A 23,291-nucleotide genomic window follows, 5' to 3' on the forward strand; every position below is an offset into this window, starting at 1 on the left:
GTATGGGCATGTTTGTCAGTGCGGAGCGCTCTTCCGCAAGGAGACTTGACGGTCATGTCGGCCAATCGACGGCCGCATCTGGTACCATCAGGGGCGGGCCAACTTATGATTGGTTCGGATCTGTGACAAGAGGCGGTTGCTAGGGGATACCACGAGCCGAACGCCTAGCATTCGCTGTGATGAAGGGTGTCTCAGCCAATCACCTGTCGTTACAGGCCAGGGGGCCGTACCAATTAATTCGGAACCAATCTGCGGTCGAAGTAGGAACAAGAAGAAGGGGGGCATCCTCTCGCCAATCGGAAGTGCAAAGAGGCGGGCGTGCCAGTCCCTGGACAGCTACGACGCCATGAATATCTTGCCCAAGAAGAGCTGGCACGTCCGGAACAAGGACAATGTCGCCCGCGTGCGCCGTGACGAGGCCCAGGCCCGGGAGGAGGAGAAGGAGCGTGAGCGGAGGGTACTGCTGGCTCAGCAAGAGGTAAGCTCGGAGGCCAGCCGGGCGGAGCTCCGGGGCCCAGCACGCAGGCGCCGCGGTTGGGGGCCGGAAGCGGAGGCGTTGCGCAGGCTCAGTGTGTCCCGTGTGAAATTCCGGACCAGGCGCCGATCCCGTTTTCGAGAACGTTGCTCTGCAAACCTTGTGCCCACTTCCACGAAACCTCCCTTGATCTCGCCCTCGTCTTAGTTTTTCCCCCACTGATGTATTTCACATGGCTGGAAGAGTGTCTAGCACAAAAGAGAAGCTTAACATTTAATGAATCCGTGAACCCTTGGACAGTTCAAGGAAATTCGGATCACTTTTTAGTTTGCCTGCACAGCCTATTTATTGAGCACCTACTGTATGCTAACTAAATGCAGAGCACTGGACTTGCGGAATCCCCAATAAGCACTGTTCGTTCTTAGAGGGGCACTGTCATCTCCGTTGCACGAAGTGAGATAGCTTAAGTGAGGGGAAGGCACATTTAAGGAGAGGGGGACAGCCAAGCTCCACGCCATCGGGCGAGCCCTTTCCTGCACCGCCCCCTAGACACATACACATAAACACGGGCTTTCTGTATGGCTCCTTAAATCTGTTTGGTGTACACCCAACTTTCAGTTCCTTCGCTAGTCTGATCCTCCACCGTGGGTGGGAGGTAGTCTGGGTTTTTAGAATCTCAGTAGGCTGCTGAGCGCTGTTTGAAATCCGCGTCCTGAAGGCGGGGGACAGGGCTTCAGCAGACTTGGGGTAGTGACTTGGAGCCATGGCTAGAATTCAGATCGTCTGGCCTAATGCATACCTTTATGGCTGTTTTAATTGCCTCATTTGAGGTTAGGAACCTCTTTGGTTTAGGCCAGGGACCTCCTCCCATACATCCTTGATGACCCGTGGCTTACTATTTGAAAGGGAGTTTACAAAACCCAGGCGTTGCCTCATCTGCCTACCATCATCCCCAGCTAGGACAGGTGCCTCTTTTAGGCGCCTAGTGCTTCCTTTCTTATAACCCCAGCACCCTGGACTACCATTTTCTGTGGTGGGCACCAGACTCACAGTTCTTGAATTACCTCTAGGTTCTGAATGTCCTGCCTATAACTTTCTCCCCAGGCCCGTACAGAATTCCTACGGAAGAAAGCCAGACATCAGAGCTCACTGCCTGAGCTTGAAGCAGCAGAGGCGGGAGCCCCAAGTTCTGGCCCTGTGGACCTGTTTCGGGAGCTCCTGGAGGAAGGGAAAGGAGTGATCAGAAGCAATAAAGAGTACGAGGAAGAAAAGCGACAAGAGAAAGTAAGCTGGCCTCACCCACTTCATCAGAGGGGCCATGAATCGAGTTGGGGGGAGGGCGCACTTTAGCCATCGGTTGTGACCAAGGTCAAACAAGAGTGAACACACAGAATTTAGGACCTTATCAAAGCATGACACTCAAAAAGCGTTGGCTATTGCCATCTGGGCGCCCACAGGGCTTGGAGGTAGATGCTAGAGGTCCCCAGCTGCTGGGCAAACAGCTCAGTTCTCCAAACTGGAGGAGTCTCAAACCTGATGGGCTTTTATTTTTTTTTTTTTTTGAGACAGAGTGTCGCTGTCGCCCAGGCTGGAGTGCAGTGGTGCAATCTCTGCTTACTGCAGGCTCCGCCCCCCGGGGTTCACGCCATTCTCTTGCCTCAGCCTCCCGAGTAGCTGGGACCACAGGCGCCCGCCACCTCGCCCGGCTAATTTTTTGTATTTTTAGTAGAGACAGGGTTTCACCGTGTTAGCCAGGATGGTCTCGATCTCCTAACCTCATGATCCGCCTGCCTCAGCCTCCCAAAGTGCTGGGATTACAGGCATGAGCCACCACGCCCAGCCCTGATGGGCTTTTAAAAATTTAAATCAGCCGGCTGTGGCTCACGCCTGTAATCCCAGCACTTTGGGAGGCTGAGGCGGGTGGATCACCTGAGGTCAGGAGTTCAAGACCAGCCTGGTCAACATGGTATCTCTAAAAATACAAAAAAATTAGCTGGGCATGGTGGTGCGTGCCTGTAATCCCAGCTACTTGGGAGGCTGAAGCAGGAGAATCACTTGACCTGGGAGGTGGAAGTTGCAGTGAGCCGAGATTGCGCCACTGCACTCCAGCCTGGATGACAGAGCGAGACCCCATCTCAAAACAAACAAACAAACAAAAAGTGAATCAATCGCCTCCTGCTTTTTGGCTAAGATCAAGTGTAAAAGGTACATCAGTGGCCGTGCATGGTGGCTCATGCCTGTAATCCCAGCACTTTGGGAGGCCAAGGTGGGTGGATCACCTGAGGTCAGAAGTTCAAGACCAGCCTGGCCAAACATGGCAAAACCCGCTCTCTACTAAAAATACAAAAATTAGCTGTGCATGGTGGTGTGTGCCTGTAATCCCAGCTACTAGGGGGGCTGAGGCAGGAGGATTGCTTGAACCTGGGAAGCAGAGGTTGCAGTGAGCTGAGATCGTGCCACTGCACTCGAGTCTGGGCAACAGAGCGAGACTCCATCTCAAAAAAAAGAGGTACCTCAGCTCTTGTCACTCACCTGCTGTCTCTGGACTTGCTGACCCCACCCATCGCTTCCCTGCTTTGCTTGATCCCTTCAGGCTTCTCTTCAAGTCTCTGCAAAGATGCCTGCCTCTGAACACTCAAGTGGCTCCACTTGTCCCCTCCTTCCCTGCTGTTACTGTACCTGCTACTGTCCCCGGAGGGGGAGCTTGGCCTCTGTTGGTGTCTTCCAACCCCAGCACCTGGTACAACTGGTTCATAATAAGCCTTACATACCTGTTCGCTTAGATACCTGTGTCAGGGAGACACACCTGACAGCTTGAAAGATTATATCCCATCTCTTGTATTTCCTGGCCCCCTCAGGAGAGGCAAGAGAAAGCTCTGGGCATCTTGACATACCTGGGCCAGAGTGCAGCGGAGGCACAGACTCAACCCCCTTGGTACCAGCTACCCCCAGGGCGAGGGGGCCCCCCGCCCGGCCCAGCCCCAGATGAGAAGATCAAGAGCCGTCTGGACCCTCTGCGGGAGATGCAGAAGCATCTGGGGAAGAAGAGACGGCACAGCGGTGATGAAGGCAATCGCAGCAGAAAGGAAAAGGAGGGGTCTGAGAAGCAGCGACCCAAGGAGTAAGAAGGAAGACCCCGCCTCAGCAGACCAGGGCCCAGACCTTCAGGGCTTGGCAGCAGCCCGGCATGGGCACTGCAGGGTCTCTGGTCAGGACGGCCAGGGACTCCCTGAAGGGCTGGCTGGGTTCTCAGCATGTGGTCCAGGGAGCCCTAGGGGTCCTGACAGCCTTTTCCCGGGGTGCCGAGGTGTCAAGCCTATTTTCCTAACACTGTTGGCCTTTTCCACGCGTGTTCTCAGGCACGCAGTGCAGGTGTCCAGAGGCTGTGTGATGAGAAGACACCCTCGCTCTGATGGCTAATGGCACAGACGCTTGTGTCCAAACTTTCTCAGTTTTCACTCTGATTTGCAACATATTAACAGAACCCATTGAAACAAAAGCTCTTGGGGTCCTTGGATTTTAAGAGTATAAAGGGGTCCTGAGACCAAAGAGTTTGAGAGCCGCTGGGTTAGACAGTAAAAGCAGGCTTCTATCTCCAGGATGCTGTATCCCTGGTCTAGAGGGGGTACACTGCCTGTAGTCTTCTTTTCTCTAGAAAGGGAAAGTGAGGCCCAGAGAGGGCCGGGGGGCTGCTCAGTGTGCTTTCTTGACCTGGAGAAGCATCAGATTTTAAAGACTGGGGAGGACCAAAGCCCATAGAAGGGAAGGCCAGAGACGTGCCTGTGGTGTCCCAGCACCAGGTGGCTTCCAGCAGGCCTAAGGGCAGAGGCTGGGCATGCTGGATGCAGGGGGGCTTCCAGGTGGCAGCTCCCTCTGTGGGAGAGGCTGGGCAAATGGCCTCCTAGGGGCTACCAGCTTTCTGACCTCACTCCTCTCCCCGCAGGCCTCCATCCCTGGACCAGCTTCGAGCTGAACGGCTGCGGAGGGAAGCAGGTGAGAGGGCTCGGGCGGAGGCCCTGCTGGCCCGGGTCCAAGGCCGGGCACTACAGGAGGGTCAGCCGGAAGAAGAAGAGACAGATGACCGGCGGCGGCGGTACAACTCCCAATTCAACCCCCAGCTGGCCCGGCGCCCCCGCCAGCAGGACCCTCACCTTGCTCATTGACTCCTGAGGGGGTACAGGAGAGGCCGCTGCTGCCAGCCGTCATATAAAACTATTTATTCATAAATATTTTCCAAAATGAAAATAGGTTTACCAAAAAATGTCCCTCACTGGGGAGGGGAGGAGGGGGCAGCCCTCGCCCCCGGGCCCCCAGGGTGGGGCTGAGAGGAAAACCTCCCGGCCCCCTCCCTGCTTCCTGGGAGAGGGGGATGCCCCGTGGCCTGGGGCCTCCCTCCAGTCTTCCAGGGCAGGGCCCTCACCTGGGCAGGGGGATCAGCATGCGGGGGAAGGGGGTGGGTAGAGGGAGGGGCCGGTGTCACTGGAGGTCCCGGTCCTCCAGGTAGCGGTACTCAAAGGTGAAGCCTTCCTTCTTCCGCTGGCCCCACTTCTCGTAGTCAAAGTAGATGTAGGTGCCCTGGCCGGGGGAGAAGGCGGTCAGTGAGTGGACGAGGTGGTGGTCTGGGATCTGGGCCGGACCAACAGACAAAGGGGACAATTCTTAGGGCTGTGGATGTGTCAGGCACTGGGCCAACTGCCCTGCACGCACACACTCTCATCCACCCTCACAAGGTTCTTCTTGGGTAGGAAATGTTATCATGCCACTTCAGCAAGGAGGAAACGGAGGGGGCCGCAGAGAGATTCCACCGAAGTCAGCTGCCAGAGCGGGGCCCCAGCCCCAGGTGTGAGTGCACAGCCTTCGTTTCCTCGAGGGCTGTGGCTTTTGAGCACCTCTCACGTGTGAGTACAGGATGCACAGCCTAGCATTTAATCTTCACAAAGACCTTGAGGCAGCGGGTACTGTCACCCTTGTTCTAGAGAATGGAACAGTCTCAAAAATCCAAGCACTCTGCAGGGACATTTTATTGGTGACGGAAGTGGTGTGGGAACTTCTGAATGACTGGATGCCCTGAAATGTACTAACTTGGAGGATGGTTTTGGGCCAAACCAGGAAAGGACAGGAAGTCTGTAGTTAACGTCTGAGGACACAATGGGAGAGGAGCTAGGTTCTAAATGAATGTCTTAAATGCTTCAAAGATGGCAACCTGGGAGAACCAGGAGAGGGGACTGAGTTCTCCTGGTTGAAGGACCTTGTAATACTTCATCCCCATGAAGGGGCTCGGCATCAGGGAAGTATTTCGTGGGAAAAAACATCACTGTAGAACACACCAACTGAAAGTAATTTGAAAAAAAAAAATCCATGACACTGACTATGTAGCAGTCACCATTAAGTACTTACATGTTATTAACTCATTTAATCTTCATAACAACTGCATTAGGTAGGTCTTCTTCCCCCCATTTTTACAGATAAGGAAATTGAGACACAGAGGTTCGAGTGACTTGCCTCGAGTCACCCAGCTAGACTGGGCTCAAACCCAGGAAGGCTGGCTCCAGAGTGTTTGCAAGAGGCAGGAATTTCCCAGTATTAGAACTTGAGAAGCCCATTCAAAAAAAAAGTTTCCCCACTGAGCCCCTGCCCTGCTGAGTGCTGGGACCTGGAGGTGAAGTGGGGGCCATCAAGGTCCCTGGGCAGCAGAGCCCACAGCCTGGTGCAGGGACACATACTGGGAAAATCCTACACCCCAAGCGAGTGTGCCCAGCACTGCAAGGGGGAGGCACTGGGCTGGGTGGCTCCAGGAAGGTTTCTTTGAGGAAGGGACATTTGGGCTAAGACCTACAGGAGGCCTAGGAGCTGGCCAAGTGGAGGATGAGAGGGTGGTGGTCCAGGCTGAGCAGACAGCCAGAGGGAGGAGAACTTGGTCCGGCTGAGGGACTGCGCTGGCTGAAAGGTGAAGGCGAGGGAGCAGAGGCCAGCAGGGGCTGCCTGGAGCCTGGGGACTCTACCCCAACCCTAGCAGCAGGAAGAGAGGGGGCGGGGCCCTCACCTGCTCGAACTCGTCAGTGATGGTCTTGGGCTCCTCGTGCCTCTGGAACCACATCATGTACTTGGTGTGGAATCGCCACGACTGCTTCTTTAGGGCCTTGGCTGCCAGGTACTGTGCCTTAGTGCCCTGGGGGAGGAACAGTGGAGGGGGGGATCAGGGGGCCCCCAAACTGGGTGGGGAGCCAGGGGGATGGGGCAGGACATCAGGGCTAAACCCCGGCCCCCGCCACAGACCACAGTTGGGCTGGACAATCCTTTGGAGATGGGGCTGGGGGCACAGAACATACCAATGCTGGTCAGAAGGAAAATGAGACAGGAGGTGAAAATTGCTTTCAGAGAAGCTTTGAGAAGGAAGAAAAACTAATGTGTGATGAGAGCTGAGAGAGGAGGCAATTTAGAAAATTTCCCAAGTGGGGATGAGGGTGGAGATCACTCATGACTCACTGGGGTTGAGAGGGGGCTGGACAGTTCCCCAGTGGTCTCCAGGGAGGCCTGAGAATGTGCCGACGAGCAGAGTGGGGTTGGCCTAGACTGAGGGGCTGCTGGAGCAGGGCTGGGGAGGGGCCGCAGGTGAGCCAGTGAGCAACTGGAAGCGGGGCTGAGGTGTGCCACAGTGGACCAGCCTCACTGTCAACCCAAGCAGTTCTAACACCTCTGGGCTGGACAGGGGGGAAAGGGACAGGTTGATTTGGGGGAGGGGCCCAGGAGTGGGAATAGGGAGGGGGTGCGGTCCCAGTGGCCGCAGTGGGGCACCCACCTCACCCCTCCAGCCCGAGGGGGGACGGCGGCGGTGGCGGCGAAGCCGGGGGGCCCGAGGCTGCCCCGGGGGCCCTGCTGTACCTCCAGATAGTAGAAGATGAAGAAGAGTGTCTCGGTCGACAGGCGCTGGTAGAACTCCACAGTGTCCGAGTGTGGGGGTGGCATCTGGTGGTGGTAGGGGGGCGTCGGACAGGGGTTCCGGGGGAGGTACTGCCTGTGGGAGCAACAGGAAGGTCAGTGCCAGCTGCCTACTAGTCCTGTCCTGATCAAAAGGGTCCTCAGAAATGCATCCCTGCGGGGGAAGGTAGTACAGAAAGACCCGGGGCGGTGCTGACCTTCAGTGGAGAGCCCAGGTCAGGGGCCTGGCGCTCTACCCACAGCCTCACAGGTTCGGCCACTGCCTCCTCGCTAAGACTCGAGTCCCAGCCCATCCCCCTTCCCTGTGGCCCCTCACCGGATACGCTCAGAGTCAGAGGGGTGAGGCATGTGGTGCCAGGCGGCCTCTTCCATGGCCTGCTGATAGAGCTGCTCCTTGGTGAGGGGCACAGGGCCCAGCGGACAGACACCCAGCGACAGCGGTATGTTCACCTCTGACAGCTGCAGGGGCGGCTGGGCTGAGGCCGGAGGTGCTGACGTGCTGCTCAGGATGATGTCTGTGGGGAGGGGTGGAGGTCCGGCCCCCTCAGTGGTGAGGATGGGTCAGGGGCCAGCCCCTCCTCTTTGGCCCGCTGCTTCCCCACCAGCCTGGGTCCCTCACCTCGCTCAGTCAGGTGCAGTGTTGGCACAGGATCCTCAATGCCAGAGCTGATGGCTGCCCGTTCTGCCATGGACTTCAAGGAGCTCAGAGGCTCAGAGGCCTGGGGAGGAAACGAGAGGCCTGGCCTGAGCACTTGGGCTGCAGGAGCAAGTGCAGCCTGACACAGGCCCCAGACGCTCTCACCTGCCCTGTCTGAGGGCCGTGGAGGGCCAATGACCCACTCCTCACGATCTACCCACGACAGGTAGAAGCATCAAACTGTAGGGGAACAGTTGGAAACCACTGACGCATTCGTCAGCAGAGGAACGTCTAGTAAGTGGGACTCTGCACCACGGAGTACTACGCAGAGATTTTCAAAATACAAGTTCGTGACGTACTACAGAAGTAAACGCCAACCTGCAGAATATGTACAGTGCGCTACCATTTTTGTCAAAGGATGTGCCAATAGCACACGCTCCTTCACTAGGGGACACCTACACGCTGGGAGAGCTCCCGCCTGTCTTGAAGGAGGCAGGAGGTCTACATGCTCAGCTGTCTGCCTGTCACTGGCATGGGGTGACTGGAAGCGGGGTGGGCCCAGCCCGGCTAGGCACAGCCTCGTTTCCTATTACAAAGGTTACGGCAGGCATCTGTTTCCCAAAGTCAGGGCTGGTTCCTCCCATCTCCTCCAGCCACGTGCAGCTGTCCCTAACCCCAGCCCTGTGCTGGACTCTCCACAACGAGTCAGTCACCAAGGCTTATCCATCCTGTCTTGCTATATCACCCAAGCAGGTCTCAAACTCCTGGGCTCAAGCTACCCTCCCGCCTCTGCCTCCCTAAGAGTTGGGATTACAGGCGTGAGCCACCGCACCCGGCTATCTGTCGTGCTTCTAACCCCCCTTGGATGGCTCCCTTCCCTGTCATGCCACCATGCCCCACACAGCCCAGGCCCGTCCTCTCCTGCCCAGACCACCCTCCCTCTATCCTGTCCTCACCAGCCCCGGGGGACCTTTCCAATTAAGTCACGTTGTTCCTTCTCTACTCCAAACCTTGCCATGGTTCCCGACCACCCACCCCAGCAATTCATTTTTGTTGGTGGTGGTGTTAAAAGATATGGAACCCATTTTGAAAACCTCAAAGCTGCTGTTTCCCTTTTTCCAGAAAAATGCACACATTATAAATATCCTGTCCACCTACTTCTAAAATTTGGGCCGGGCACGGTGGCTCACACCTGTAATCCCAGCACTTTGGGAGGTCGAGGCGGGTGGATCACCTGAGGTTAGGAGTTCGAGACCCGCCTGACCAACATGGCAAAACCCCATCTCTATGAAAATCACAAAAATTAGCCTGGCGTGGTGGCAGGCGCCTGTGATCCCAGCTACTCAGTAGGGTGAGGCAGGAGAATCGCTTGAACCCGGGAGGTGGAGGTTGCAGCGAGCCAGATCGCACTACTACACACCAGCCTGGGTGACAGAGCAAGACTCTGTCTCAAAAAAGAAAAAAAAAAAAATTAATGCTTCTCTTGGGCCAGAAACTGTTCCAACAGCTTTATGAGGATGATTTAGTCTTCCAAATAACCCTACACGGTGGGTATAATCGTGACTATTGCCGTTTCCCAGATGAAGGAATGCACAGCAAGGACAATGCCAAGACTTGGACCTGGACAGCCTGGGCGCACACAGTGCCTCCTGGAGAACCTGGGCGCGCGCACTGCCTCCTGGAGAGCCTGGGCGCGCGCACTGCCTCCTGGAGAGCCTGGGCGCACACTGCCTCCTGGAGAGCCTGGGCGCACACGGTGCCTCCTGGAGAGCCTGGGCGCGCGCACTGCCTCCTGGAGAGCCTGGGCGCGCGCACTGCCTCCTGGAGAGCCTGGGCGCACACACTGCCTCCTGGAGAGCCTGGGCGCACACACTGCCTCCTGGAGAGCCTGGGCGCACACACTGCCTCCTGGACAGCCTGGGCGCACACAGTGCCTCCTGGACAGCCTGGGCATACACACTGCCCCCCGTGGAAGCTACGCTACAGTACACTAGCTCACAAGCCAAGCCCCAGCTCCTGACCCTCGATGATGAGGACCCCACCGTCCTGTCCTGCTACACCCACTATCTCAGCCCTGCAGCTGGTGGCACTGCCTCCTGCAGAGTGGACACCTCTCTCCTCTCTGCTGCATCCTGCCCAGCTTCCTAAGCACCCAGGCAGATGCAGGCTCCTCCTGAAGCCCCTCCTGCAGCTGTTAGCCCCCCTGCCTGGTCCAGGTCTCAGCTTAAACATCACCCCCTCTCAGAGCCTTCCTGGGCCTGTCTCCCAGGTCAGGTCAGATGCCCCTCGGTGGGCCCACAGCAACCTTCCCTGCAGCTGCCCCAGCAGGGAAGCTTCCTACAGGGAGGAACCAGGCTGCATTCACCCAATACAAAGCTTGGCCCCCAGTGGACTTGAACAAGTGTTTTCTTGACTGAAATGGTTTCTTAGCTAGGAAAAGGAGGGTAGTGAGCTAGGTAATGGGTCATGTGAAGTAGCAAGACTGGTATGTCTTGTGAGGACAAACGGGGACAGAAACTGAGGGCCTGCGGGGGAGATGAAGATGGAGACCCAGAGAGAGCAAGCAACAAGTACAACCAAGAGAAAGGAAAAGAGACCCAGAGAAACAGAGCTTTGGAGGGAACAAGAGGGGAGGCATGAGAGCCCCCAGAGATCAAGGTCACGGGGAGGGTGGTACAGAAAGACCTGGAGAAACAGCAAGTGTGAGAAGGGGACAGAAAGCCAGAGAAAGAGATCCAGAAAGAGGGTGGGGGCAGGGGGCACAGCTAGAGACCTGGAGGAAAGAAACAGCAGAGTCAGGACACAGAGGCTCGGGGAATGTCCGAGGAGCCCACCTTGATTTCCGGGGCAGTGCTGAACTGTGGAGGCCCATTGAGCAGGGCACCGGCTGCCTTGGCATCACTGAAGCTGGGCGTTGGGGAGCTGGGAGGATTCACAGGCAGTGGCACCAGGAGGCTAGGTCCCCCTGAGTTGTTCCCTGAGCCTGGGGCCACGCCCCCAGCCCCTGTTGGGGCTGCCGCACTGGGTTCCTTCCTGGAGAGACAGCATGGAAGAGGGGGTTGAGAGGAGGGTCCCTGAGGGTGGGGTGGGCAGAGAGGCCTGGCTGGAGAGAGGGGAGACTGCACAGATCAGATGGGATCTGAGAGGGGCAGCTGAGGGTAGACAGATGGGAGAAAGAAGTGGTTCTCTGGGCAAACAGGCAGAGCCCCATCTTTGGAATGGTTTCCCATCAGCAGAGCAGAGCTGTCGGGGTGGGGGTGAGGATTATCGGGTGCTCCACCAGGCCACAGGCTGATCAAAACCCCTTGCCTTGGGCAGGTGTTCACAGGGCCCACTCCCCCTTGGGCAGGCCAGCTGGAGCTGGGGTGAGGGGGCCGGGAAGCAGGCCTTTCCTTTGTGCACATTGATCTTTCTTAGGGCATTCTTCAGGAAACAGGCAGACCCAGTGGAATGGTCTAAGATTTGGAGGAGTGGCTGCAGAGGAATGAGGACCTCAGGACAATTCACTTTGAAAGTGAAACAGTGACCCTCCGGTGGCAGTCGAGTGGCCTCAGGCAGGTAACAGAAACGGGAGGAAAGGGTATGGGGCTCTTGAGAAAACTTCCACTTAGATGAGAATGTATTTTAGAATGTTCTGAAGGGCAAAGCAGGGAGGCTGATGTAGTTTCCTTGCTGGAAGGAAGTGGGGGTGTAACACCCAACGGAGGTGGAGGATAGCGCTCGGCCATTCCCAGCAGCAGGGGCGGGGGGCTCAGAACCCATCGATGTGGGGGTGAGGCACCAGCGCCTCTCTGTTTCGAAAGGCTGCCATCCCAACCCTGCCGATGGCCGAGACACTCACGAGGTGCTGGGAGGTGGGTTGTGGGGGCCGGAAGGGGGGCCCAGGGCCTGGCTGCTGGCATTGTTGCCCCCACTGCTGCTCAAAGCCACCTCTGCCGGGCTGTCTGCCACAACGGAGCTGTAACCTGGGAACAAAGAGTAAATGGAAAGGGCTGCCGCCTGCTGCCCAGCCCCGCCCATGCCCCCCACCCCGCTGCCTCCCCACTCACTGGTGGCGCCATTCTGCTTGCCAGCCCCTCCACTGGCACTGCTGTTACTATTGCTGCCGCTCCCTCCGCCTCCGCCGCCGCCTCCACCGCCTCCGCTAGGCTGGACGCTGGGGGGCCGGGGCTGGGTCGTGCTGGGCCCACTGGGAGCTGGTGGGGCCACAGCCTGGGCATAGGGAGCAGGGGTGCCCGAGTTGTGGCTGGGAGCTGGACTGGCCTTGGCGCCCAGGGCACTTGGGGGTGCTGCTGGGGCGGGGACCCCATTGTTGCCAGGAGTGGTGCTCAAGGCAGAGGCAGCAGGCGGGGGGCCGGAGGGGTAGGTGGGCGGCACAGCTGGGGACTGAGGGTGCTGGTTGCTGTGGACAGGCTTGGAGCCGTTTTTGGCTGGAGACTGCGGGTGGGAGAGAGCAGAGGGTCAGGACTCAGTGGGCCAGCAGGTCTCCCTCACCACCCCACCTCAGGCTCCATTTTCGTCCCAGCAGCCTCCTCTCTGGCCTCGCTGCCCCCAACTGCTCCTGCCCTCTTGGGGACCTGGGTGACCTTACTCACCCTCATGGCTTCAATCACCTTCATGCTTAAAACACTCACACTGATTTCCAGCCTGCCCAGCTTCCCAAGTCCTGTCTGGACACCGCCCCATGGACACCCCCACAGGGATCTGACACACAACTTAGGTTGTCACCAGAGAAGATCCATCTGTTGGAAGCCAGGGGACTAGAGGGAAACACCTAAGTGTCCTCAATATGAGATTAGCTGGAGCTGCCTAATGTCCAAGAGTAGAAGGAAAAACAGCTGGAAATTGGATAGTAATTCTGAATGTCACCTGAAGGGTCACAGAAACTACTCACAGGGCTGCAAGTTACCAGCACTCCAGAAAGCGGTGGGAGGGTAAATGTGCTCATGGTATCCCCACCGCAGGCAGCCTGCCGACAGCACTCGGGCTGCCGAGCCTAACCGCCTCCTGGGCTTCTTTGCAGCCACCCCACAGGCACCTTGCGCTTACCAAGTGCCCAACAGGACTGACTACCCATTTCTCTCCTGGGGATCGCTGCTTGGCAGTGGGGGCCTGGGAAGGTGGCAGAGCCCAGCCTGGCCCCTGGAGTACCTGCCTCAGTGTCTCTCATCACCTCCTGGCCCTGCTGCCCGCCCTCTCTACTACCTGTGGGTCCCCTTAGTCTCCACACCAGCCTCCTCAATGCCCACTCAGGATGTCCCCTTGGAACTGTCCATCCCATTAGCCTACAGAGGGGCCTCAGGCCCATGCTGCTCCTGCCTAACATCTTCTGTAGCAGCGTTTCCGAAAGCGTGCTCCTGTCCTGGGAGATGTTAAAGGAGTTGGAGAAACACTGCCCGCGACCGTCTCCTCTCAGAAACTTGCAGTGTGTGTTATCAGCACAGCAAAGGCCCCATCACTTCCTAGGCTTATTTGACTCTGGAGGCCACTCAGGTCCACAAAGCCTGAGCCCCTCAGCCTGACAGTCCCAGTCCCTGTGCTCAGAGTTGGGCCCCTGGCCCTGCAGACCTGGCCAGACTCACCTCTCCACACTTCCAAGCTTTCTGTCACAACTTGCCCATGTTACTGGCTGCCACCTCTCCCTGCCAGGCAAACTCACCTGACTCTGAGGCCCAGGGCACTCCACAGCAGCCTCTCCTGACTGCCTGGCCAGGCCGAGGGTGACCTGTGCTACCCCCTTGACCACAGCACCAGTCACCTGTCCACTTGCCCTGCCCACCTGCCCTCAGGGCAGCACTGATTTCTGACCCACCTGTGTCCACCAGCCCAGCACAGTGGCCGGCACTCAGGCCTCAATATGCCTTTGGGAACCAATAAATAAGTGAATGGCATGCCCACCCATTCCAGACTCACACCCACCTGGCTGACTTCACTGTCTGTGGAACGTCCCCTCTTCTTATCATCTTCAGAGTTTTCCTGAGGTAGGGGAGGCAGAACAGAAACCTGTGTGACCTCTGGGGCTCTGATGGAGAACCGCCAATCTCTGAATGTCCCGGGGACCTAGGCCCCATTGACTGCCATTGCAGCCCCAGAGCTGGTCAAACGGCTGTCCTTAATCTGCCTGGAGAAACCACCCAAACTCAGGCTCTCCAATGTTCTTGTGTTCTGGGAGCCAGCACTGACCCACCAGCCTCTTAAGGATCTGGGAACCTGCTCTCCACAGGGAAGCCAACCCTTGGATCCCTGCCCAAGGTGGCCAGCCACCCAGCCTCCTCAGGCAGCCCAGGCACCGGCCCCTCCCACCTCCCAGATCCAGGGCCTAAACTGGCACGGGATGCACCCTATTACTCTTTATGTCCTTTAGGGACCCAGGTGTAGGACCTTAGGGTGTGCTCCAAGAGCCTAGACCCTGGATACCTAGATCTATGTTTCCTCAATTACTCTCCCCTAGCCACTTTGGAGTGACCCAGATTTGTCTCCTCGAGTCCTGCCCTGCTGGAAACACAAGGTACTAGTGCACCGTGGGGCCTCACCGTGGTACAGTTGGCTGGGCTGGGCGGGATGGGAGAGCTGGAGGTGGTCGAGGTGGGCGTGCTGCTGGACTGGTTGAAGATCTCATCCTCCATGTGGCTGTGGCTCGGGGGGGAGGTGGCGACCAGCGCCTGTGCTGTGGGGGCAGAAGAAGGGCATGCTTAGCTGGCTCACACAGCCCACTCTGGGCCCTCACTTCCTGTGCCACGATCAGCCCCAGGGCCTCACGAATGTCCTCGAGGTCCAGGTCATCGTAGAGAAACTCGTTCTCCTCGAAGTCGGGGTCCTGGGATGAGTCGACATAGTACTCAACGTCGTCCTTGATCTTGCGGATAGCATCAACGAGGATGGAGTCATTGTCCAGCATGCGCAGGATGGTCTCTAGCATGCGCACGTGGTAGCGGTGCTTCTCGATGTGCCGCTTCAAGCCCTCGATCCGGTCCTGCTTCTGCTGGCGAGCCCAGGGCCAGGCTCAGGGGCTGCAGAGCACCTGCTTGGCCCCTCCTGCCCCCACAGAACCTGTCCTCAGTCCCTGACCCCTGTGGAGACCCAAAACCTCCACGCCAGCCCCTTCGGGGTGGGGCAGTATGGGGTCCACCCACCCTCTGAGCCCTGTGGGGACCAATCTTAGCCTTGACATCTTGGGATCCCACTGCTCTCTCCTCTCCCCACACCTTTCTGGCTCCAGGAGTCCTTGGAAACCTCTAAAAGACCCAGAGGTCCTTGTGCCATCCCACGACTTGGCCTCCATCTGCACCTCACTGACAGCCCAGATTTCTCAGCTGAGCCTGCCCACCACTGTGACTGCCTCTGGCATACAGATACCCTCCGACTTGCTCCAGCAGTAATAATGATCACCCCCATTTGTGAGGAGCTTGCTGTTTAGAATCGTGATGATATTTGTCATCACTAGGCCCCTTCAACCCTACCCATTTATCCCTGAGGAAGCCCAGATTCATAAGCCTCGCTCCTGCCCTCCCCTCAAGGCCCCTTTAGGATTTAACATCTTAGCCTCGGTTCCAAATCCCTGCTCTGTTCAAGGACCCATCATCTCCCCGAAAGCCCCTGGTTCCCAAACCCCTCAGAGTCTGACACCTGACTCTGTCATCTTCCACTTCCTGACCCTCTCCCACCCACAGCTTCCCTGTGGACCCAGTTCTCTCCTCCCTGTCTTTCTGGTTTCAACAAGTCCGTACAGTTTGTATCCCTTTGAACTCATACCCCACAATCCTGGATTTTAGAACCTGGGACCCCAACATCCAGCTTTGTCCCAGACTCCTCTCTTCCTTCAGGCCTGGTTCTCTGCCTTCTCCATGTTCTGCCTTGTCTCTACCCACTGTGCTCTCCCTAGGACCAGGGCCCTCTGGGTGCCAGGAGGCCTCTTGCCATGGGTGTCCTTCAGGTCTCACTCTTACTCTGTGGCCCAAACTCAACCTGCATTCACCTTCCCCCAAATCACTCCTCTTCACGAAGGCCCCACTGTCTACTCAGACACCCAGGGGACCCTGAGATTCTGTCTGACCCCCTCCCTGCTCCACCCAGGCAGCTGCTAAGCCCTCCCAATCCTGTCTCTCAAATCCCTAATCCCGGCTGCTGGCCCTGTCCGCCTGAGGAATCCAGGCCCCAACTCCCAGGAGCCTAAACGACTGGCCTCCTGCTGGCCAGCCCATTCCCACGCCCATCCCCATCCCAAAAGTGTCGGGTCTCCCTCACTCACATCCTTGTCGCCCTTCTTCTTGCGTGTCTGCACTGACAGTGACTCCACTTCACTCTCAAACTGGTCCACCTGCATGTTGAGCGTGTCGATGGTATTCTAGGGGAGGGAGAGGAAGAGGAAGCCCATCAGCCAGGGTTCCCGCCTACACCCAGGGCTCAGGATCCTCAGAGTTCACCTCCTCTTCTCTACCCCAACTCACCGTGAGCCACTGGCCAACCTCTTCCTTCTCCTTCTGGGCAGGATCTACCTTCTGGGCCAGGCCCAGGCCCTCCTTGCTGTAAGCTTTGGTTTTGGTCTCTCGTTCCACAACTTTGAACCGTTCCATTTGCTGTAGAGAGTGCAGTTGGCAGGGGGGCTCTCAAAGGTGGGAAAGGAGCTGACTAAGGGCCAGCAGACACTCGGACCCGAGCCTCGTGACCCTACTTTCTGAGCTCTGAGTCCGCTGCCTCTTCCCTTCCCTTAGGTGCAGAGACCTTACTTCTCTTGAGGAACTCTGGGGTCTGGCCGCTCTGCCTCCACCCCTTGGGATCTCAAAAATCTGGTGACCTCCCTACCTCTCTGGGACTCAGGCTCTGGGCTCCTACCGTCTCAATGAGCTTGCGGTTGTCTATAAGCTGCCTCTTGTCCTTGATCTCGTTGGACGCTACCCATGTCTTGATCTGGTCCCTTAGCCGCTGCAGATGGGAAAAACAAGAAAGTCAGACCTCAGGACCCGGGAACTGGGGCCCACAGCTCCTTCTCCCTGGGACCCAGCAGTCCACTCTCCCAGTTCCCTCTACCCTCAGGACAAAGGCGTCCAGGCCCCCAGCCCCCTCACTTGTAGCTTCTTAATCTCCTTCTTTAGGTCAGCCTCATACTTTTCTTTCTGGTTCGCGTTGGCTGCATTGTGGAGCTGAGGATGGAGAGAATTGAGAAGTCAGTGTGGGAGGGGATGTCCCAGTACCCACTCCAGTGATTCTTCCTTATGCTAGGGACTCAAGGACCCCCCAACCCCTACCCCCAATCCATCTTAGAGCTGATTCTCTTAGGTCCTCAGCATCTGCATATGTAGCCCCTCCCCCTGGTCAACACCCAGAGGTCCTGAGCCGCCTTCCTGTGCCCTGCTCTCTGAAGACCCAGATTATTAGGGTCTCAGCCCCTGTACCTTCTGCCAAATATCTTCAAACTGCTCCACGCCCTCGGACACCTTCTTGAGGCAGCGATCAATCTCACCTGGCCAGGGAGGAACAAGGCTGTGAGAATCCTGCCCAGGCGGCAGGTATCTAAAGAGCAGTCCTCAGAGGAGGGAGCACATGGCTACAGGTGCAGCAGGAAGTCAGTCTAGTACCTTGGAGTTTGCGCTTGTCCGCCATCTTCCCTGCCCTACAGACGCACTCTCTTCATACTCTCTTGGAGACGGACGCTGCTAGGAGAGATTGGAGAGGAATTAACACGTATTCCCCGGCTGGTAAAAACCCAGAGACATGGACCTAGTCAGCATAGTGAGGTAGGTGGGACTGGTAAGGGGAAGAAGCATTTGCTATCTGACAAGAGACCAGACCCAGTTCTCCTGATGCTCGCTTGACTGCCCAGCATGGTGTCTGGCCAACAGGGGACCCTGTAAGTTTGTTGAAACAAGAAAAGTTACATACTTTTTTGTGTGCCTCTGACTCAGGAAGTGGAAAATTCCTAGAGCATGGAGTACCTTCTCCCCAGATTACACTCAAAAAGGTTTTTCAGAGCAGGACAAAGTCATGCTGCACACAGCTGATGACTGGGATGGAGGCATTAGCCCTGGAGATCACACTTCCTACTCAGAGGGGCTGGGCACAGAGATGGCTAGGAGAGGTCATCCCTCAGACAAGTCAGGAGACAAATGAAACTGGCAGCTCACAGAGAAGGGTGTGTGTGTGTGTAAGCTGTAAGCAGGAGAAGAAAGATTGGGGGTGGGGGAAAACGACGGCGAGCAGAGATGCCGAAAACTATGAAGAGCTGAACCCACTCATACAGATGGGTGCATGCCAAGTAGAAGGGACTTAAACTACCAAGAAATTTATTCCAGAGCAGGATCCTTAAACCAAAAGGAAATAACACTCCTAACCCAAAGAAGCTGATACCAAGAAGGGTTAGAGATTTGGGGGCAGAAGGCAGTACCCAAGAGACCTGGGAGAAGACAGAAATCTTACTAAGATAAGAGGGTGCAAAGGTACCACAGCTGTGAGGGAGCCGATCTGCACACACGAAGGAATCCCATATCAAGTGGATTGGTAATTTAGAGTCAGGGAAACATATAACATCAGGGCAGGAATCCAAAACTTAGAGGAGTGTCTTTATTTTAAAGGAAGTTACCTGGAACCCAGAGAAGACTGAGGTCAAAAGGGAGTTCCAAGGAGCTTTAGTCCAGGGGAAGACACACCTTAGGGCCTGACAGCGAGACCAGGCGAGCCCTGGGGAGAGAGGCTTATGCCTCAGAAGAAGACTTCTGAGATACCAGCGGAGATTGCCCTCTTCCCCTCCAGGGAGGGGGCCTACAATGAAAAGCACAGTTCCCTGGGATCCAGGGGCTGCTCCCACTCTTCTTGTGCAGGGCAGGGCACCCTGGAGTAGTCACTTACTGTAAAGACAGAAACAGCCCCATACTGAGGACTAAGAGCCTCAGTACAGAGGGAAGTCACACCAAGAGGGTCCTCACCCACAAGGAAGGGAACATCTGGCAAACAGTGCTATCCAACAGAACTTTGCAATGCTGGAAACACTCTATTTGCGCATATCTGTTGGACACTGAACATCTGAAATGTGGCAAGTGTAATGAAGGAACTGAATTTTTCATTTTTAGCTAGTTACTAATCACCACATTTGACTAGCAGCAACCATATGGGACGGGTGTGCTTTAGAACAAGAAGCCCATAAAGGACAGGGCTGGTACCTTACCCCCAGGGAGAATTTTCCCAACACCGCGGGGACCCATTCTGGGTGGTAATAGGTAGGGGTGCTACCTTACACTTGTGGGAACTTCAGTCTCCTCAGTAAAAAGCCCAACCTAAAGAAAACGGCAGCAGCCCCCGCCCAGGGTCAGCTAACATGCCGTACCTGGGGAATCTCCAAGAAGGCAAAGCAACCAACAAAAGGACCCAGGAGAAAGTGCCATGGAGGGGATTCAGACTGAGGAGGGGCAAGTCCCTTTGACCCAGGGAGCGTATACAAGGCAAGGGCCTGGACACCAACGCTGACGTGTGCAGGGATCCTCACCAAAGTCCAACACCCCAACACAGAAAAGCCTCTGACTGCATAGGGGGAACAAGAATGTGAAACGAGAGCTTACACTCCCTCTTTCCATCCCAAGAACCCAACAGAGGGTCACGGGCAGGTGCTCCAGCCCAGAGAGAGAAGAGGTCTCATGGTCTACACCCCTCAACAAGGCAATCAACACCTTAGGGAGGTGATGCCCTCCCTGTGTCTCCACACGGAAAGGACTGGTACCCTAGTGCAGAGGAAGAACACCCCCAGAGAGGAGACCACACTGTGGCAGCAAGAGAAGGAAGTCCTGGAGGGGTCAGCAGGCAGGTGGAGGGGAACAAGAGCCCTAACCCAGGGAGGTGATGTTTCAGACAGAACAGCGAGCGTGACATCGAAGTCGACTACAGCTGAGACCCAGAGAGGAGGCAGCTCCTCCACAGAGAAGGGGCAAGTGCCAGAGGCCCAGGGTACTTCTCCCCTAGAGAGGCTAGGGCCTTAGCCACAGCAGAGACAACACCTTCCCCCGCTAAGAAAATCCCTATATCATGAGGGTGTCTGTACCTCTGGTCCCCCCAGCAAAGGACCAGACAGAAGGGAAACTGGAGCTTGAGTCTCGAAGCAGAGACGCCACCAGAGAAGAAAGAGCCCCATTTGCTGTAGTCAGGGGGGCATCCACCAAGATCTTCCAAGGAAGGTGGTGATCACAGGTCCACTCTCAGGTGTGAAGAACCTGTGCTCCAGCAACAAAGGCTCTCCAAGAGCACTGAGGAATCTGGGAACCTCGGCCCAGGAGATTTACCCAAGAGGAACACACATCCCCACAGGGAAGGGACCCACAAGGCGGGGGGTGGGGTGAGCAGGACACCAGCCTCACAGGAGCCAACACGCTAAAATCAGGGCCAAAACCAGTAAAGAAGAGCCCCCCACACTCCATCTCAGGGAAGATGATACCACCACACAAAGACTCGAGGAGGGAGGGGCAGGAGGCTCAGCCCTGGGAAACTAACACCGGGTGGTCCTTAACCTTGGGCGCCGTCATGTGCCCACAGACTGGTCTTTGTCATGAGACGCCTTTGATCTGGGAGAGCTTCCGCCTCGGCAGCAAGGAGCTCTGGGAAGTGATGTTGGAGGGTGATCCTTAACCCGGGTGGCTGCTGACGTGGCCACACAGAGGCTCTGAGCCTCTGGAAGGAGGATGCGTTAGGGCCTGGGGTAGAGGTAGTCATCTCCACTGAGATCCCCATGCCAAGGGTAGGGGGCTGGATACTCCTACCTTGGAAAGTCTGCACCAGAGAAATCTCTGGTCCCAGGGACCGGGTCTACAGGGGAGTCTCCCGCTTGACTCAGGTATCTTACATCCACGCAGCCAGGAAATCATGCCTTACCCCATACAGTGAAAAATCAAGAGGGGGTTTTGGAAGCATTAGCCAGGGGCACCTGCATCCGAGAGGGGTCCTCAGCCTTATGGTGGGGACACACGCAGAGGCGTGGACACCTCAAATCCAGAAGAGCAGCCATACCAATACCAAGGATAGCAAGAACCTTATCCCTGGGGGAGGCGACACCAAGAAAGGGTCCTTACCCTGGAGAGAAGGCACAGCCCCAGAGGGAAGAGCCCCCACCTCGCAGTACAGGGACCCGAGTCTAGGAAGCTTCCTACTCTCATGGGGTACCAGCAGCGGGGCGGGAAGGCGAAACCCTTGTTCTCCAACTGCTGACACCCAGCGTAAGGGTAGATGGGAAGACAACAAACCCACAGTGTGGGATCTGATGCAAATATCAAGGGCAGGGAGCTTCTTGGTCCCTGGAGAGATGACACCCTAAAGGAGGAGACTGGTGTGAAGGCGGAAGAAGCCTCATACTCAGGCAGGGGTGAAGGGAGTGAGGGGAGACATCAAAACCCCTCACCAAAAGGGCAGGAGAGCTCACCCCGGGGTGGGTGGCCGCCCTGCACTGAGAGGCAGGGACTGCTCAGAAAGAGGGGCTGGCGCTGCCCGCATTGGGAGCTCACTAACATGGACAGCGTGGGGGCTTAGTGTCCTTCACCACGAAGCCTTCACCAGGCACCTGAGCGCCAGGGGAGCCCAGCAGCCCCCAGCACCAAGACCACAGTGGCCCTGATATCACTGGGAGAGGCCCACACCCAGAGGGTCGGAGAGTCAGGATGCAGGGGAGTTTGAGGCTGCAAAGCCAGGAGCAGACGCCAGGATCAAAGAAGTGTGAGAGCTGAGGCCAGACGTGGGCCACACTGAGGACGGTCCTGTACCCCAGGTGGGGGAAAGCCAAACTCCCCCAAAAGGCAGGCGCCAGGTGCAGCGGGATGGCGATGCTTGAGCCACCCAGGGCGCTACTCGCTATGAGAGAGAAGAGCTGCAGACTACAGAGGTGGAAACTTCGGCAAAGGCTCCAACTAATGGGGAGTTTCTCCTCCACTCCTCTCCCAAGAGGCTCCCATCCAATACAGACGGGCAGCTGGAACCTGAGATCCAGGGGAGCTGCGCTCCCGGGAGCAGTGAGGAGGGATGCGGAGGGCGGCCTCGGCCCTGGGAAGGGTGACTCCCCCACCCAGCTTGGGTCCTCGTCCCGGGGTGCTGGCACCACCCACCCCCCCGCCACCGTCGAGGGAGAAGCCCCGGCGCGGAGGCTGCCCAACAACGCGAAGGACCGAGGCCGAGGGGGGCAGGCACCTGAGCCCCGAGAGGGCGGGCACCTGGGACCAGGGGCGCCTCCATCCTTCCAGCCAGGAGCCAATACCGACGCGGAGAGGGGCGGGCACCTCGCGCCCGGGAGGCTTCGCACCCTCACACCCCTACCGGGGGGGCCCGACGCGATGCCACGCGGGGAGGCGGCGGCGGGCGGGGCCCGGGGTCCGGGTCGCGGAAGGACCCCCGGGAGGCTCTGAGGAGCGTGAAAGAGGCGGAGGAACGGGAGGGCGAGAGGGAGGGAGCCGCCCCCCGCCGGGAGCCCCGCGCTGCAGAGGCGGCGGCAGGGGGCAGGCGAGGGGAGGCCATGTCGCGACAGACGGCGGTGTCGCCAGGGCGGGAGGCGGCGGGGAGGGCGGCCGATGGCGCCGGGGGGAGGAGGGGAAGGGGTCCGGCCCAGTCGAGCCTGACGCTCTCACCACAGGAGCTGGCGCCGCCGCTGAGGAGCGTATCGCGACAGGCGGGGGAGGCGAGCGCCCGCCGCCTTTTTCTCGCGCCCCGGGCCCGGGCGCTATCGCGATAGCGGCGCGAAGCGGAAGTGGGGTTGGGGGAGTGGGCCCGGGGTTGTTCTGACGACGGGGGTCGGGGCTCAAGGGAGGCCGCGGCGTCTGCCGATGGCTCCGCGGAAGCTGACCGGGCCCGGTCCAAGATGGCGGCGGCGGAGGAGGCCTCCCCTCCTCTCTTCTCGTCTCTGGCGCCGACCCGCCCCCGAGTCCCGAATATAGGCCTGTCATTGCTCCCGCTGAACGTCGCTCCTGACCCTTGGAGGCGTTCTATTGGTTCCTGGCAGGGATGCGCCCTGCCCCCTTTCGCGGATTGGGTGATCGCTCCAAGGCGCGGCGTTCGATTGGCCTCCCGCGCAGCCTGCTAGGATTGGCCCAGGTTTTCTCCCCGCTCCTCCTCCTCCTCCCGCCTCAGGGCACAACACGCCAGCGCGAGGACCTGAACGTCAATCAAGAGACCTGTGTCGTGCTGATTGGATGTATCCGCCCCCCTCTCCTAAAACAATTGGTCGGGGGGAGGAGCTAGGACAGTCCAGGGGCGGGAAGTCGTCCGTCAAGTTTAGAGCTCTTT

The 23,291-nt window shown here is 57.7% G+C and overlaps 2 protein-coding genes across 9 annotated transcripts; one reads left to right on the forward strand and one right to left on the reverse strand.

Annotated features, from left to right (window-relative positions):
- Positions 1-34: 34 nt before the first annotated feature.
- Positions 35-4,720, forward strand: LENG1 (leukocyte receptor cluster member 1). The gene is made up of 4 exons (XM_003259765.3): positions 35-478; positions 1,580-1,759; positions 3,334-3,596; positions 4,419-4,720. Exons 1-4 carry the CDS (start codon positions 347-349, stop codon positions 4,636-4,638), a joined length of 795 nt encoding a protein of 264 aa, XP_003259813.1. The 5' UTR covers positions 35-346; the 3' UTR covers positions 4,639-4,720.
- On the reverse strand, positions 4,651-22,935 carry CNOT3 (CCR4-NOT transcription complex subunit 3). 8 transcript variants are annotated; one of them, XM_030819689.1, is made up of 18 exons: positions 22,637-22,935; positions 17,627-17,701; positions 17,444-17,511; positions 17,117-17,191; positions 16,884-16,973; positions 16,499-16,627; positions 16,300-16,395; positions 14,811-15,030; positions 14,585-14,718; positions 13,971-14,027; positions 12,101-12,488; positions 11,893-12,016; positions 10,886-11,084; positions 8,034-8,133; positions 7,731-7,929; positions 7,358-7,490; positions 6,519-6,644; positions 4,651-5,050 (listed from the first exon to the last, which is right to left on the reverse strand). In XM_030819689.1, the coding sequence occupies exons 2-18, from the start codon at positions 17,649-17,651 to the stop codon at positions 4,952-4,954; spliced, it is 2,262 nt and encodes a 753-aa protein (XP_030675549.1). In that variant the 5' UTR covers positions 17,652-17,701; positions 22,637-22,935; the 3' UTR covers positions 4,651-4,951. The 8 variants fall into 8 exon arrangements, with proteins under 8 accessions (XP_030675549.1, XP_030675544.1, XP_030675548.1 ...); XM_030819684.1 differs by having other exon boundaries at positions 4,651-5,101; XM_030819688.1 differs by having other exon boundaries at positions 14,811-15,033.
- Positions 22,936-23,291: the final 356 nt, after the last annotated feature.

The sequence above is a fragment of the Nomascus leucogenys genome, chromosome 10, assembly GCF_006542625.1.
Source record: "Nomascus leucogenys isolate Asia chromosome 10, Asia_NLE_v1, whole genome shotgun sequence".
NCBI classification, from domain to species: domain Eukaryota; kingdom Metazoa; phylum Chordata; class Mammalia; order Primates; family Hylobatidae; genus Nomascus; species Nomascus leucogenys.

Bases quoted from the DNA above. Each gene is read 5' to 3' on its own strand.
- LENG1 (XM_003259765.3), top strand. From the start codon at position 347: ATGAATATCTTGCCCAAGAAGAGCTGGCACGTCCGGAACAAGGACAAT. The intron at 479-1,579 runs GTAAGCTCGGAG...CTTTCTCCCCAG, and splicing joins TACTGCTGGCTCAGCAAGAG to GCCCGTACAGAATTCCTACG. The intron at 1,760-3,333 runs GTAAGCTGGCCT...TGGCCCCCTCAG, and splicing joins AAGAAAAGCGACAAGAGAAA to GAGAGGCAAGAGAAAGCTCT.
- CNOT3 (XM_030819681.1), bottom strand. From the start codon at position 17,651: ATGGCGGACAAGCGCAAACTCCAAG. The intron at 16,974-17,116 runs GTGAGGGGGCTG...TCCCATCTGCAG, and splicing joins AGGAGATTAAGAAGCTACAA to CGGCTAAGGGACCAGATCAA. The intron at 8,134-10,885 runs GTGGGCTCCTCG...TTTCCTCCCCAG, and splicing joins GCACTGCCCCGGAAATCAAG to GCCTCTGAGCCTCTGAGCTC.